The sequence below is a fragment of the Ascaphus truei genome, chromosome 4, assembly GCF_040206685.1.
Source record: "Ascaphus truei isolate aAscTru1 chromosome 4, aAscTru1.hap1, whole genome shotgun sequence".
NCBI lineage: Eukaryota > Metazoa > Chordata > Amphibia > Anura > Ascaphidae > Ascaphus > Ascaphus truei.
The window spans coordinates 290,929,929-290,948,019 of NC_134486.1; the positions used below are offsets into that span (position 1 = coordinate 290,929,929).

Genomic DNA, 18,091 nt, shown 5'->3' on the forward strand with positions numbered 1-18,091 from the left:
TATAGTCCTGGGGGGGGGGGGGAGTGAGATGGAGGTATAGGCCTGGAGTGAGAGGAGAGAAGCACTAGTGTGGACGAGGGTGGTGCACGGATTTATCTGCGGCCCTTAGTGGAGCCCAGACTTGAGGAATGATATCTGGTGAAGGGGCATACAGGCCTGCGGATGGGCTTGCTAAAGACTGTGGACTTTTGGAGACCTGCAGAAGGGATGGCGGCCAGTGGAGAGGAGGGCCGTATACAGTAAGGTCACCAGCAGGGGGGCCTGTACTCCTTGACACACCAGGTACATGACAGTAGTCCCAGCTGTCCCCACTAGTCAGCAGCCCTGATGACGACTATCCTTTCAGTTTGTTTCCAAAGAGAAATACTCCTATCAAATGTTCTTACTCTTTTGACCTACAGTAGCCCTACAAATTGTGCACTTCCATGAATTCCTTTTGTCTCTGTATGTTTCTCAATACACCAGCTAGACTGTAAGATGTTAGGACAGAGACTCCTTATACTTAGTTTCAACTTTTATGTATTTTTCGCTTATTTGTAATATTCGTCCCTGTGTTATATCTTGTATAATATCTTTGTAAAGTGCTGCATAAACTAGCACTATGTAAACATTAATACTGTACAATACAATGCAAAATTCCACCTTCTGTGAGCTGGAAGTCTATGTGACATGTAGTGTTCAGGCAGTTTAGCGAATCCACCATACATATGAATTTATGTTTAAAGAGCTCATTTTCATAAAATATTTTAAACTAGGCAAACTTCTTGCCAACAGAAAAAAACCTTTCGCAGCCAAAAATCAGTTGATACAAATGGCCACATTTGTGCATTTTGGACATTTTCCAGGAGATAGCCCACTTTCATATATGGTTATGCTGATGGATTATATGTTCTACAGTGATTATCCCCACAGGATGCAACCGTGCACCCGAGGCATTATTCAACTGGAGAAGTGAGTGCTCCTACAGACGAGACAATGAGTATTCTAAAGCTTGCTTTAAACTAGCCCGGTTACATGCTGGGTACATGCTGGGTGTATCCTGGCTAGTTTAAGGCAAGTGGGGGTCCCTGGCAGTCCCATTCAGTTTGAATGGGACTGCCAGGGACCCCCGCTATTAATCGGATGGGCCATTAGTCAATGCAGAAATGCCTTAAACTTGCCTTAAACTAGACCCAGCATGTACCCAGCATGTACCTGGGTCTTTTTGGCAATTGCTACTGGTTTGTGTTAGAATAACCGTCGGCACTACAGTACCTCTGTCTTTAATATATACTCTATCTTTAACATGCATAGTGGTTGTTTTGGTCCAACAACATTTTTTTCAATCTCAGTAAAACACATCAGACTCACGATCTTCGGCTTTATCTGCCTCCTCATCTACTAGCCACGTTTGCAGGCTGAAGTCACGTTGTTTGATGGCCGAGAGCAGCTTCTGTGCCATGGAGAGTTTTCGAACGACTTCAATAGTGCTCACCTCCTCTTGCAGGGATTCATAATACAGCAGCTTAGCAAGGGTTTCTGTGAAGAGTATTCAAATACAGAAACACATTGTTAAACATACAAATCTATGTGCATTTAAATATAATATAACAATCACTGGGAATCAAAGTAGCAACATGGCCTATTTTTCAAAGCAGAGAGCAGGAACTTCTCTCTTCAAGTCAGAATTTATGACTAATTTGGAGGATTGGAGGCTTCAATCATAACAGATTTACCTTTGAAATAATATATATTTCAACACCACTTCTCGTTTCATATCCCAGTGCTCAAAGGCTCAGAGGTCTATGTTAATTGGACTCACGACTAAATCAACTTGTAAATCCATTATTGTCAGAACTCAACAATTTTAACCACTGCCCTTGAAATTTTGCTGCAATAAAAATGTGGCATTCCCAAATAATCCAGGCATGAAAATCACATGTTTTGATATCTCATTTGCATCCACCTATCACCCAGTTTGTTGTAATAATGGACAGAACCCTCCCCTCCGTAGGCTGTCCAAATAGGGCTTTCGCAGGAGAGGAGTAGAGGGAGAGAGGTAATGTCACTAAAGTAAGTGAGCATGTTTGAATTTTGATGTCAGCTACTTGTGACATTGCCAAGTCGGGATCTTAAGATCTATAGGACTGGGGCACTATGTACACGGTCAGTGATATATATATATATATATATATATATATATATATATATATATATATATATATATATATATATATATATATATATATATAAACAAGTGCTATTAAATTCCGGAAGATGCTGGGAAATTGTAATTGAGATCATTTAAATCTAAAGTAACAGTCGTCAGTTTCCACAGGTCTGTTACCGAAGGCTGCGGGACCCAGGGGCTATCCTTTAGTTTACTGCATAAAAAAGAATAGCTCTTTGATAATTAATATATTCACAGTCACTACAAATATCCCTTCATGCTTATAATATGCCGTTATTAACTGAGACACAGCCCACATTTCTATGATATTGCATTAGTGTGTGTTTGTATGCAAAATGTAAGTTCATTTTTTGTGAAATAGAAATAATGCAGAATAGAAACAATCTGAAAAGATACCATTTATGCCTAGATATGCACTGAAGTTAATACTGATATAATTTATATTGTCATGACTGAGCAGTGAAGTGGTTTTGTGCCTTGGGATAGATAAGGCTGGAAAGACACATATGGTAAGGAAGAGCTAAAACCTTCAGTCATCCACCCTTCCAATCCCCTTGTACATTCACATTCTAGTAAGCAACATTCTTGGCAGCTGTTTTCTGTGTGTTTGCTGCAGAGATAAATTAAACACAAAAACAGAGTGACAGCTTATTGCATCACTTTGATACAATCTGTCCCGTTTGTAAGACACGTGTGCAAGCCAATGGGGTGCGTGGGTATGCCAGGGGCGTGCATAATGGGGCATGAGGTTAATTAAAAAATGATCAAGGTGCAGGGGATGGGTGTTCGGCTGCATGAGATACAGATAGATGAATAGCAGCAAATATAGAGATAGATAGAAACACACACACACACACACACACACGTTTATATATATACAGTAAATATATATACAGTAAATATATATATATATATATATATATATATTTATATATATATATATATATATATATATATATATATATATACCTGAAGGGATATTTGTAGTGACAGTGAATATATTAATTATCAAAGAGCTATTCTTTTTTATGCAGTATACTAAAGGATAGCCCCTGGGTCCCGCAGCCTTCGGTAACAGACCTGTGGAAACTGACGACTGTTACTTTAGATTTAAATCATCTCAATCACAAAATGTATATACATACTGTATACACACACACACACACACACACACACACACACACACACACACACACACACACACACACACACACACACACACACACACACACACACACACACACACACACACACACACACACACACACACAAGAATTGCCTGCTACAGACTACAGTTCAATAAAGAATACCTAAATTAGTAAATAGGCTATGATATGAAAGCCACTAATGGTGCTTGGAACAAAACTATATGAAAACAAATAGAACAAAAGTGTTCCAATAATAGCACTCTGGTGCTGTATACTCAACTATAAACATGCAAATTTTATTAAGAACGTCACATAAATGAACATATAAGTTAAAACAGGTCCTGATGCCACCCTATACAAAATATAAATAGGGAGAGATCCATTACAGATAGCAACATGCATGAGCGAATTAAATATGATCAGTGTAGCCTCACATGAATAAACTAATTGAAAGAGAGAGTTTGAAATAGACCCTCTCCCCAATGAGGCCGGCCGGTCTAAGATTCAAATCTTCATAGTGCAAAAGTAGACTACAGGTATAAATTATCTGCATCAATGATTGTAATATAACGCACAATACACACAATCCATATCTACCCAAAGTTATAAAGAACACCTCACTCCCTATAGTCCCTATCAGAGGTACAAGGCAACAGTAACCATCACAAATATAACAAGGACTTAGAAATAACAGGGAGGGGAGTCCTGAGTGGAGAGGGGGTCATGTGTGTACTCCCTGATGCCCTTCTGTGACCTACTTATTATTGTGTATTTTGGGCCATCATGTATTTTTATTAGGGTGACCATTGACTGCTGTAGTGGCTTATCATGCCCATATTATATGGGTGTGATATACCACTAAAGCTTGGCCCCCTGCAGACGCACTTACCAGAACTCCCTCCTACTGTTTCTGTACGTTCTCCCTACCTACCAATTAGACTGTAAGCTCCTCGGGGCAGGGACTCCTCTTCCTTAATGTTACTTTTATGTCTAAAGCACTTATTCCCATGATCTGTTATTTATATTATCTGTTATTCATTTGATTACCACGTGTATTACTACTGTGAAGCGCTATGTACATTAATGGCGCTATATAAATAAATACATACAATCCAATCCAAATGCCAATCAATGGGTACAGGGTGGGTATAGTGGTTCCGGGGTGGGTGGTTAGGCCTCCCGGCTGGGTAGCGGGGCTGGGTGGGTTAACCCCTTAATTACTATAGCGGTTATTAAGGGGTTAGGGGCCATTAGATTGTATTATTTATCGTATTCTTTCTGGCAACGGAGGACATGGCCCTACAGTATGCTGATGAGGACGCTCCTCATGATGGCAGGGGTAAGTAGAAAGGTTTATTTACTTTATTTCTGCTGCCTGGCTAATGTTTGATTTAGTAATGGGCAAATGATCTATTATCCATATCTGGATGTGTTGGGGGAGGGGGGGTGTATTTATTGAAATGTATGCCACATTTATTATTTTTGCAACAGGATTGGTCCTGCAGGCCAGTGGGGACCTTCAGGACCACCTGGGAACCCCCTGACACCCTCGGAAACCACCCGAGGCGGGGACCACCCGAGGGCCCCCAGGCACCCATGGATACCACCCGAGGGCCCCCAGACACCCGCGGGGACCACCCAAGGACCCCAGACACCTGCAGGGACCACCCAGGGACCCCCGGATTCCTGTAGGGACCATCTGGAGGCCCACGGACACCCGAGGGGACCACCCAGGGACCCCTGCTGGCCTCTGGTATCATTCTTGTGTATACAAAAAATAAATGATGGTTTTATGTGGGGGCACAGGGGGTTTGTTGGGTATTGGTGATTAGTACATATTGTTATTTTTATTGGAGGCAGAGGGGGTGAACGAAGGGCCTAGTACCCGCTTCACTCATCCCCTCTGCCCCCAATAAAGCTGCTGTTGTTCCTTAACCCCTTCATTGCCTTAGCGCAGCGGTGCGTAAACTGGGGGGCTCACCCCCCGAGAATTTCTAGAGGGGGTGCGGCGATTACAGAAGCCCCGTGCTCTTCCCCACAGCATTTACATTAAATACCTAAAGAGGCGTGAGGCCTCTGTAACTCCCTTACTTTGTCTCTGCAGGGTCTTCGGCAACGCGGCGTGAAATGACACTGCAGGGTCAGGTGACGTGACGCGTCGCCATGTCAACGCACGTCAAATGACCCATGGCGTCATTTGATGCCGAGTCTTTGGAGAGGGTGGGCGCGAATGATGCGGCTGCTGGGCAGGGGGGCACAGCTCAAGAAGTTTGCGCACCCCTGCCTTAGTGGTTAGCCGCTAAGGTAATGAAGTTGACTGTTAATGCATTTTTATTGCATTGGATTGATGCCGGGGTTCTCCGGTGGTGATATTAATGAATATCAGCTCCGAAGTCTCCCGGCATCAATCCGATGCAGGAAAAATTCATTTTTTTTCTAAGTCCCGTCTCGCCGCTTATCGGCAGCTTCTCACCACCTTCTTGCCAACTTTTCCTGACGACACAAATTTGATAAGAAATCTCTATTCTAGAGCCGTGTTTATCCTCGCTAAGCGGGGCTACTAGAATAGCACGAGATTGACAAGCTGGCGATAAATGGTGATAAGTGTCTTATCGCTCCGCATTTGGCGATTTTTTTTTTTCTCTGCAAAAATTTTTGGCGAAAATCTCGATCACCGACTTATTGGGGCTTACTGAACAGCAGTAGGCTTTTTTGGCAATAAGGTGGCGATAAGTGACTTATCGGAGCTTAGTGCATAGGCCCCTGTATATGGATAGCTAGCCCTGCCTCAATAGAGATGATACACTTGTAGCTCTGGGTAGTTTTGGGGTTACATGCCTTTCTCCTCCTGTGCAATAATCCCTGTTAAGGGCAGGTTGCCAGGAGTAATCATGGGGTTTGCCCTCACACTCCTGTGTTGGGTAGTATCTGGTGAAGGTAGTGTCATTAGGCCCTGTGTCCAATTACAATGACACGGGGGTGGTGCCTATTAGCGCTATTTAGTGCACAACACTTTCTGTATTTAGTCAGTGTGCCTCACCACCTATGAGTGAGGTGAGTCTGTCCAGCAACCTGTCAGGGCTCTGGCAGGATTTGTGGCCCTCCCTTAAGGGAGTGGTGTGGAAGACTATTTCTCTTACTCCATCAGGGAGTAAGGGAAGAGCTAGACCTGCTTTCAGTGCCCTTGCCTGGGAGTGTACGGTCAGGGACTTCCTTTGGGTTGGCAACCTATAATGAGCGGCTGAAGACCAGGCTGCAATGATGGGCAGTCTGCCATTGTCTGACGAAATAAAGTATGCTGTTGCCAAAGATAAAGATCGCTTCTGTCCTGATTGTGGAGTCATTTGGGAAGAAGGTGCACAAAGAGGTTCTCTTTCAGAGACTCCTCCCTACTACGCTGGGGGTCTGGAAGAGATGGAGGCGCTGTACCATGAGTGAGTATATTGCTGGCACTTTGAGTTCACTGTAAAAGTGACTGAGAAATCACACAGAAAAGAAACATTACTCTCTTCCAATCCAAGTAATACTTGACCTCAGCAATGTTGATGTCAGGTTTGACCTCAAAATCTGGAAACGGATACGGTTTAAATAAAACATTTGTGTTTTCATTAGAGGTTTATACAAGCGAATGTCACAAATGAGATTTCAAGGGGCGGTAGTTAAAAAGGCATTATCCTTGACATGAAACGAAGCAGAAAGAAAAGTTGTTTACCTTGGATGTCATCCTCTATATCACTAACTTGCTCTGCAATCAGCTTAGCACGGCCCATGGTTTCCATGGTTTCCTTCTGCACCAGAAGACCTTTCATCTCTGCTACATTTCCCTAGAAATAACCAATGTCAACACAAGTTCAGACATTTTTTTTCCAGCATCTGTATATATTGCACATTTACAGAACATTGTCAATACGTTACAAACAGCTGCAGTGCACCCATACAATATGTGTGAGATAAAGGACTTTTCATGAATTACATATTATTCAGATTCACATACAGTATGCAGATCAGAGTAGGGACTTATATGTAAAAAAAGACGTTATTGCATCCCGTATCACGCTCCCGCGGTGTGAAATACGGTGATAGCCCCGTCCCCTTCTCTGGCTAGTCTGATTAAAGACACTGGCCGCTTCTCCTGCTGGTGCTTTGTGCATGTCCCGCTGCAGTGCGCCACGTGTCGTTATAATGTTGGCTACATGTGTTTAGTGTGATAATAAATATGTTCTATTGAAATGCTTCCTTTAAAAAATGCATTTCCAGTTGGCATCAGTTTGAGATCGAGCCAAATAAGGCAAAAATAAGACGGCTTTGGGCCCTAGAGAAAAGATACAGTTAGAGATTAGAGATTAAACAAAGTGCAGAATAAGCTAACTAGGAGGAGTTATTTTGTAAATAATGCTAAATTTAACCCGAAGACCATAAGGGACTTTATGCCTGTGAGGCAGGCTGTAGCAGCCGCTGCAACATTTAAATGCATTGTAGCAGATAAAGTTGGGGTGCAGGATAGTAGACAATATCAGTAGTAAAAAATGAGCGAATGTGTAATAGAAGTTTAGCTGTATAGTAAAAATATGAACCGGATGATGACAGCATAATACTGTATAGCAATTCTTCATACGTTGCCAGTATTGCACACCCCAGCTCATATTTATAAGATATTGCATGACCTTGGAGGCTGCGATGGAGTCCACCCCTCCATGTGTATACCTAACCCCACAATAATACTTAGAATAAATAAACACAAACAAAAGGCCTGGAGGTACAAAGGCCGCAGATTTTATTCAAATTCACCACGTAGCCCGATAAGTGCTAACCCTGCCAGAGTGTTCAACCACCGGGTGAAGGCAAAATAATACTCAAACCATGGCTAACAACACCCAGCAATCGGCGCACTGCACCGGCCCAGGCGTTTTGTGAGAACGGGCACCAGTTAGTCACGTTTAAATGAGCCCTGCCCATTCGTCACTCACAGCTACCACAGGGCTTTGCCAATGGGTAAAGGCCAATGATACTCAAACCATGGCCTCCCTCCCGGCCATTTAACGATAATGAATACCAAGAAGTCACGTTTAAATGAGCCCTGCCACTCGCAGCAACTTCAGGCTATTCATCTTTCATGTTAACCCCACCAACGCTTCCCTGTAGCGTGGCAGCAAAATAGTATCAAACCAATTAGATCCGCCAGCATAGCTGGGTCCCTGTTAGAAGGATGCTGAACCTGTCCCCAATTTGCCACATTGACAACTGGAGAGCCCCACTGAATAAGTGGGGACTCATCCCCCCCCCAGTCCCATGGGGTGTAAGTGGGTTTTTTGCCCCCCAACCCAGTGGAGTATACATGTGATTTCTAACCCCCCCACCCAGTGGAGTATACATGTGATTTCTAACCCCCCCACCCAGTGGAGTATACATGTGATTTCTAACCCCCCCACCCAGTGGAGTATACATGTGATTTCTAACCCCCCCACCCAGTGGAGTATACATGTGATTTCTATCCCCCCCACCCAGTGGGTGTATATGTGGGGACTTTGCATAACACTTTTTCAATGAAGATGTAGTGTTCTGCTGTTTCCTTTTGTTACCTGTCCCCCCATCTCAGTGGGGGCTCAAGTGGGCCCTCCCCCACTCAACCCAATCCCAGTAGGGAGGAGGGATAGTCCATACTGCTTGAACTTGGGAGGGACACGGGGCAAGGCCCTCCACTTACCCCCACAGCCATTTGCATCCCTGCTCCAGCATTTCCAGGGGGCCCAAGTGGGTCCGTATGCATTTGCATTTTGAAGTGCAATTAAGTCTTTGAATTTGTGGATCCAACTTTCTCTTGCATCAGTCTTTGCTCATGTCAACTATCTTTAAATGGGTTACATGTGACAATAATCTAACGTGTGTATTGACCAGGTAGATCCCCAACACCGACACAGGTCCACTACTAAAACATTCATTAGTGCAGTTAATTAGGGCCCTTTTGGACCCCTGTTGGGGATCTACCTTGTTAACACGTACTTCTCTTTGCCCTATATGCATCTTGACGTAATACTTTGCATATAATATTTAGGTTAAGCGTAGGTTACATGTTGGGTATACAATGATCTAAAGTGAACAGAAATTAACCACACCTCAGACAAAGCAGATTGAAAACAGAAACCCGGCTTATTTATGTTTCTCTTTCAAATTGATTTTTTTTTAATTTACACAGAAAATCCTCTAAACCACATTTTGTATACATCTTAAATATACTAATTTCTATATATAGATGTACACTGTGGTCAGGCTTACCTTCCCCAGAGTCATGGGAGAAGTGCATGTTCCTGTCGCTCTGGGGAAGGGGATAGCTGGGGACGGCAGCAACAACAGCTGCATATTAGCACAGTGGGCTTCCCCACAAATGGGAATTGTCATGGTAGGATTTCTCTGATAATCCCCAGCTACAGGGAACATCAGTCTGGAGACATCTGAATGTACATTTTTCTGTTGCAATGAAGTATATGCAGTAAGCATAAAGCAAACGGTTTCATAAGCAGATGAACAGCACAGGCATAGGATACCCAATTATTATTTATTGTGAGAAAACAGAACCAGAAATGTTCCAAGTCAAATATTTTGCAGGTTCATATAATGCTATTTGTGCATGACATTTCCACTTACTTGGCATAAGCACATGTTTAGCGGAATGACAGGTTTCAATCGCTTCTCTGCAAATATGATTTTACCATCTTATTAAGTTTATTATATTTATTATGAGACTTATTAATATTATTCTGCTAATGTTAGGTCCTGTAGGAAATGAACATATACTCTATATCAGGGGTAGCCAACTCCAGCCCTCAAGGGCTACCAACAGGTCAGGTTTTGAGGATATCGCTGCTTCAGCACGGGTGGCTCAATCCAATTGAGCTACCTGTGCTGAAGCAGGGATATCCTGAAGACCTGACCTGTTGATAGTTCTTGAGGACAGGAGTTGTCTACCCCTGCTGCATACAGAATGTAACACATAGTCCAACTTAAAAAAAAAAAAAGATGTTTTGGTATAAACCACCAGAGGGCGCTGCAATGTTTCTCAAGAAGTAAAGAGAAATAACATTAAGGTTCTATAACTACAGATGTAGCACAAACAACTTTATCATGATAATCTCCGGCTGTTGGGCCAATTGGAGTGAGCGGTAGGTGTATTATTATGCTGGAGCCATGGGCTACACTTGTGAATTCAGATGTGTATCTCCTTGCAGCTGAATTAAATATTAGAAACATATTAACTAACTTTCCTATATGTGAAACTAATTTGTCACCCAGAGAGGTTAATGGCTGGCGTAGTTAGGGCAAGGTTTCATCGTTCCAGGACTGATATAAGAATTTTGAGTGAATTTGCCTCAAAGTTTCCCGGGTTTGGAGGTGATCCTTGACTGATATCACCCAATTTCTTGCCTCCATTTCCTCTCTGAATGAGAAGAGTGAGCTGCTAGTTCTAGGGGAATTCAACTTCAATTGGCTTGACCCTAAAAACCACAAAATCCAGATACAACTCAAGTCACTTAACCTATCGCAACTCATTTCCCAACCCACACGAATAAACCTGAAGTCGCATAACCATTCCTTGCTAGACTGGATTCTCTCCTCAAACCCCAGCAGAATCCAATCCTCTGGCATCCTTCCTGATATTTTCAGTGACCATGCAATAGTGTACTGTGTAAGGAAAATTAAACCGCCCCATTCAAGCCCTAAAGTTCTCCTCACTAGAACATTTAAAAACTTTAACCCACAACAGTTTCTGGATGACCTTACCAACTGCCCATGGCACAGAATCGATTTAATTCCCGACCCTGACTCTGCGCTCGACTATTTCCAATCCGAGTTCTTAAAACTCTGCGATACCCATGCTCCACTACGCAAAATAAGGGTACGGGGGGCCCACCTTCCATGGGTTACACCTGACCTTATACCACTCTACCAGTTCAGGGATGCCTTGTAGAAAAGCTACAAAGTAACTGGCACTACCAAGGATCTCAATCACTACAGATGCCTGCGGAACGTGTGCACAAGGCAAACAAGGTATGCAAAAGCACAATATTACTCTGACAATCTCCACCAAAATACATCAAACCCAGCTAACTTCTGGAAGGTTATCAACAATATATTTCAGCCTCCTAACCATCAACAACCAAGTAATATCACTAAGGGGGATATTACTCTGACAAACCCCACTGACATTGCAAATGCATTCAATGATTACTTTGTGGGGTGTGCCACTAACTTATTAGCGAAACGCAGCACAAACCCCAAACCTGAATCTCATCCTGGGAGTACCCCTATAGTCCCACCCCCTCCCAACACTGCCCACAATTTTCAATTTAGCCCAGTATCTGAAGAGGAGATTACACAAGTGCTCCTCAAACTAAAACTAAGCAGCCAATGTGGACCCGACTTACTACAATCTAGGTTCCTACGACTTGGTGCCCCAGCCATTGCCAAACCAATTGCATCCATAGTCAACTCTATCCTGTCTGCAGGCCATAACCCTAAGACCTGGAAAACTGCCACAGTTGTCCCAATCTTCAAAAGTGGGGACAAAAACACTGTCTCAAACTACAGGCCAATCTCACTTCTCCCAATTCTATCCAAAGTTATGGAAAAATGTGTCCACTCCCAATTAAGCGATTTCTACACCAAGACAAATTTCCCTAGCCAATTCCAGTCTGGGTTTCGTCCCAAACACTCCACCGTAACTACCCTGCTAAAAGTTTGCAATGAAATCCAGTGCGGAATGGAACGGGGACAACTCACTGGTGCAGTATTCCTAGATTTTGCAAAGGCTTTTGACACAGTTGATCATGTTAGCCTGCTTAACAAACTCCAGAGCTCTGGAATAGGGAAACATGCTTTAAACTGGTTTCAGTCCTACCTATCAGGAAGATCCCAACATGTGTCCATCTCAGGCTCTAACTCCAACCCCCTGGATATCACCTGTGGTGTCCCGCAAGGCTCTGTTCTGGGGCCCCTACTCTTCTCAGTGTTCATTAATGATCTTCCCACAGCTTGTAAGGAAGCCTCAATACACATGTATGCAGATGACACAATCCTGTATGCACACAGCCATAGCCTCTCTGACCTTCAACACATACTTCAGTCTGACTTTTTGAGACTCGAAAACTGGATTTCCCAAAACAAACTGTTTTTAAACACTGACAAGACGGTAACAATGGTATTTGGGACCAAGACTAAATTTGTAAAGCTTCCAGTGACTGAGCTCCTGATTAGAACCAACGCTAAAACCACCCTAACACCTGTCACTAGTTTTAAATACCTGGGCTTATGGTTTGACTCCGACTTAACATTCGGGATGCACATTGATACCCTGACAACCAAGACCTATGCCAAACTAGGGGTACTTTACAGGAACAAATCCTCCCTAAGTCTCCTGGTCAGAAAGCGTATTGCACAGCAGATGCTAATGCCAATTATTGACTATGGAGACATAGTATATGGCTCGGCTCCTCAAACCCACCTTAGCAAACTTGACACCCTCTACAATTCAATTTGTCGTTTTGTTCTCCAATGCAACTACAACACACATCACTGCGAAATGCTCAAAGAACTAGATTGGTCATCACTAGAGTGTAGGCGCAAAGTTCACCTTTCCTGTCTCACCCTCAAATACTTTCTGGGCAAGCTACCCAGCTACCTGAACAAGCTCCTCACCCCTACCACATGCAGTACCTATCACCTGAGATCAGACTCCAAAAGACTATTCATGGTCCCAAGACTCAACAAAGTATCCGGACGTTCCTCCTTCTCCTTCCGTGCACCCCAAAACTGGAACAACCTACCAGAGACTCTCATATCCACCACCAGCTTAAGTTCTTTCAAATCTAAGGCTGTCTCACACTTTAATCTGGTCTGTAACTGTTCCATACGCTCATAATATATATTTTCTTTAACTGTGCATGCAATGTCTTGTATATAATGTATACCTTGTTCATTTATGTAACTGTATTTGTAACCATGTATTATTTTGTTTTACTCTGTGCCCAGGACATACTTGAAAACGAGAGGTAACTCTCAATGTATTACTTCCTGGTAAAATATTTTTATAAATAAATAAAAAATAAAAAAAGCCAGGAATGTTGTGCCCTAATGATTCCAGCTTCCCAGACTGTGATTCCTCTAAAACATAACCACAGGATATTAGATGGGGACTCCTCTCCTTCCTCCTCCTCACCACAGTAAGTGATCCCAGGAGAGGCGGTGGGAAGTGAGAGAGACTTGCCCAGAGGTTGGGTTCGTAGCTGGCCCTACTGACTTCACAAGTGCCCAACCAGTAGGCAAGTCCAGGCAGGCAATGCCCCTGACGCCACCTTAGACATGGTGGATATAGAAAATAGGCAAAATAACGACCTCTATCGCAGAATTTGATAATATTATCATAATATTGTGCATCTTGTACCTTTTTCTTACTATTGCTGCTTCCAAGTCACTCACTGAGGTAAAATTGGCAATAATGGGGAGAAGTACCATGATACAGTGACACTAAGGGATACAGTCTATCTGAATGGCCACGTCGGACTATATAGACATTATCCCTTAGAGACTTATGCTCATAGAATAGAATGTGAATATGGTGTTCCTCCACCCGGTGGGAGATTTGGCCATTACTAAACGTGTGGTGCATGATACCTGCTGGTAACAGGAGGGTGAGCTGTCCGCCGATGGTAGTGTGAACACAGGAGTAGGTTTCTGGGGTACATTACCCACATGGTTCTCTAGCAGTGCAGCGCCTCCATCTGCCGCAGGCTCCAAGATGAATGGAGGCGATCTCCTACGGTAGAATTATTCCCTCTCCTCCCAGTAAGATTACGCCCAGGCAGGAGGTACAGTATATGCAAACAGGAATGGTCTTTATTGTTACCACCACAACACAGCAGTGGTCTGCTCAATCACAGCATCTCAGGTCAGTTATCCACTGGATGATGGTCCCTGGACAACCACTACAGGTCAGGGCCCCTGCAGCTGTCCTAGCTCTTCCCGACTCCCCTATTAGGAGTCAGGGTATAGGTCTACACTTGCTCTCCCCCAAGGGGAAGAGGAATAGGGAAGGCCCCAAACTCAGGCTCCCTGTGTGCAACCTTGCCTCTCTCAGTGGGGAGGGGCACACTACTGAATTTGGGGCGGTACTGCCTTTAAGTACAGCCAGGAGGAGAGCACCAGGTCTGTCCCATGATTGGACATGCTCATGCCTGATGTCACCATTTCCCACTGTCAATCAAGTGCAGCACCAAAGAGGGGGAAAACCCCATGTTGACTGCTGGTAAGGCCTGCTCTTACCAGGGCTTACTGCCAGTACAAGGGCAGATTAGTAGCCACAGGTGGCATGGCTACATATATATACAGTATATATCAAATAAAAATGAATAGACGATACCGTTCTGTTGCTAACTAAATGCTTTCATTTGTGCGAGATACACTGATCTCTTCTTCTGGCGGTGTGACAATGGATAAAGCAAGAGAGGTTTTCACTTAAAAACAGTACATCTTGGAATGCTTCATTATGATTATTAAGCTCGCTAACACGGTACAGATCTCTCTCTCTCTCTCTCTCTCTCTTGCTCTCTCTCTCTCTTGCTCTCGCTCTCTCTCTCTCCCCCCCTCTCTCTCTCTCCCTCTCTCTCCCTCTTTCTCTCTTTTTAGCTTGCGTAAAAAAATAATAATAGAAAAACTAAAACATATACAGTACCAACCTTCTCAGCAATTGCATTCACATCTGACTGAAGAGTTGTCTCTTCACTTTCAGCATTGTCAACCTGGATTTTTGTATATATCGAGTGATTGTATTTCTCTTCAAGTTTTGCCTGACAAAAAAAAGGGAATATTAATGTCGGCAAACTAAAACCCACACACAGTGTAATGCAATTTCACTTAAACGTGAACCATGTCATGGGTCAGTCATTATTGTATTTTACATTTCATTCTTCTTATTTGTTCTGCATTGAGAGGATACTCTGCCTATATTCTTAATGCAAAATGTATGTTAAAACATTGTAACATCTCTTATAAAAACAATCACTATTCCAATGATTTTTTTTAAGTATTGATGAAAAATAGCTTTAGTAATTATTTAAAAAAAAATACACACTCATTCAAATGTCACACCGTGACAAATACTCAAAGGCTTTAAATCCCCATTCCACCCAAGTGATCCCATAGCAGTGATATGTTTCATGGGTTAAGAGAATAGATTCAGTTACAAAAATTGAATTATTTGTAATAATTGTTGAAATGTTCAAGGTTTTCATGGTAACCAAATGCTTTGGCTTCTATGATCTTTACCTATCTTTATTGTGACATGGCTGTTTGTCGATACTTGCATCCTAGGCAAATTGCTAATTCACACGACCATGCTACAGTATGTTGTTCTTGCATACTAATTATGATGTCATTAGTAGCCAAGTAGGTTAAAGTTGGGGGCAATACTTCTGTATTTTAGAAGAATGTATTTCATAGGATGTGATGAAATAACAATGTTTCTTTTAGGGAGGATTAAGGCCTCATGTTTCCTATATTTACCCATTTACTCCTTCCAGCATGGCATGGTAAATATTGCCATTTATGGCCCATTTACGTGACTGGGCCGTAATGTGTCTTTCGGCACAGAAAGTATCTTATGGAGTAGCACTTCTTAGGTCTTAGTAAATATGGCCACACTTTTCTATAGACGTTAATTACATTAATACATTCTTTAAAATATGCTGGATTTTGCACCTTCTCTGTAATTGAAATGCACACTTCAGAGTATAAAATATGTTCAATGGCTTCACAAATTACAGAATATACAGTACCTACTACTTTTGTTAGAGATTTGGTGTTAAGCTCACTGCCCTAAAGAGGACGCTTACAGTATGTAATGGAAAAGATAACATCACAAGGCTTAGTTCCTATAAACGGTATGGGAAACCTTTGCTGCTGGCCTCGGGCAAAACACTTCCCTTTTCCCTTACATTGGCCTACTGTCTACACTACAAAAGTACAGCTGTCCTGAATAGCAGAGGTTGTGGGTCCTGATATTGTTGGAATTGACACCAGTAGCTCCTTCCTCAACAAGGTGCCTTATGCATGTTAATACAGTATAGTTCCTATGGAAATCCTTTTAGGAAGTGTGGGGTGTGTCATTTAAAAAATATATAATGCATACAGTATGTCATCAGCATATCTCCCAGATATCTACGGTGTGCTCCTTTTTTTGAGCAAAGGCATCTCTCCATATGTTGTCTCCTCTCCCCTTCCACCCCCACCCCCCACACACACATACATACTTCCCCTCTCCTCCAAAACCATATTTCAGGGTCGGGGTGAAACAGATCGTAAGATTAGGAAGTATCCGCCCAAATGTTTTAGTGACCGGATCAGGTTTTGGTAAAGATTTGCGGATCAGATTGTTACAGGTTTGCCCACTTTCTAGCCTGGAGATGATCCTGCATACTTGTGTGGGCAAGATCAGCACCAGTTGTATTAGTCAAACATGCATTTTTGTTTATCTTTTTATAATTGCTAAAAAATAACCCGCAGTCAACGAGCATACTATACCGTTAGAAGAAGGACAGTGGAGTTGACATCATTGAGGTGTCTTTGAGCGGCAACCCCAGTGGAAATGCTGAGCAGTGTTGATTTCGTTTCATTCACCAACAACGCAGCCAGTCTGAGATCATCTAGTAGGTCCCAAACACATTTACCACAATCTGTTAAACAAGAGCACAGATGGAAGAGAGATGATTTGAAAATTAGCAACTGGACTAAATTCCCAATATTGTGGTATTGCCAAATAATAATGGCAAATCTGCAGTATTGTAAATTCAGACTTTAGTTGTTCCATGGATATCATTATATTCACTAAGATAAATACAGGGGCAACCGGACACTGTCCACGGCACCGCGGACAAGCAAGAAAAAGTCTGCGGCACAGGGGACGGTGTCGATTACAGCCCAGGATGATTAATGCTGTGGGGGGGGGGGGGGGTCTATACTTCTAAATGGGACCCCCCACTGCATTAATCCTCCGCTTGCACAATAACCCCCTTATCTTTTCTCCTCTGCTCCATGTGCCTGCAGCTGCACTCACTCTCTCTGCTCCAGCAATGTCCAACCCCCTCATCACATACTGTACATTGACTGAATATGGGTACACTGTATACATCATGAGGGGGAATACTATAGCACCATATTCCGTCATCTCCGTCGTCAATGTGGCTGGACAGGGTTAAATGTCCTGTCCAGCCCCCTTGAGGATGTAGATGACTGAATACGATTCTATAGTATTCCCCCATCATGATGCAGATACCCATATCCAGTCATCTACGTCATGAGGGGGTTGGACAGTGTTGGAGCAGGGACAGAGTGAGTGCCGGCAACTGCAGGCGGGTGAAGGCGTGGAGCCGAGGAGGTTAGGTATGTGGAACCCTCATACTTCTCCATTCGCTCATACAGAGCGAACAGAGATCAGGTATGGGGGTTATTACACTGCAGTTAGCAAAGCATGAGCACTGCAGGTGTCCCATTCATTCTTTCTGTTTTCAGTGCTGCAATCGGCACGGTACCGGGATCGCATGTGATCACGGTAGAGAAAACAGTAAGTCTGGCTACATCTGTAGTTATAATTTGAAGAGTATATATACACTAACCCTTCAAATAGCACCATGGTATACAGATACTGCTGCGGCCAAGTTTATTCGAGCATTTGCCCGTTCTTGGCCACAGCAGTAGCCTGGCGCGCGCCCGAGGGTGACAGGCGCGC

The 18,091-nt window shown here is 43.2% G+C and overlaps 1 protein-coding gene across 1 annotated transcript in view; it reads right to left on the bottom strand.

Moving 5' to 3' along the window:
* LAMA4 (laminin subunit alpha 4) overlaps positions 1–18,091 on the bottom strand; it is a 132,820-nt gene that overhangs the window by 72,216 nt on the left and 42,513 nt on the right. Inside the window, exons 9-12 of the mRNA XM_075597648.1 lie at positions 16,888–17,039; positions 15,045–15,155; positions 7,031–7,142; positions 1,351–1,518 (exon numbers count right to left, since the gene is read on the bottom strand). Coding sequence (XP_075453763.1) covers positions 1,351–1,518; positions 7,031–7,142; positions 15,045–15,155; positions 16,888–17,039 — 543 coding nt within the window. The remainder of the gene's footprint in view (positions 1–1,350; positions 1,519–7,030; positions 7,143–15,044; positions 15,156–16,887; positions 17,040–18,091) is intronic.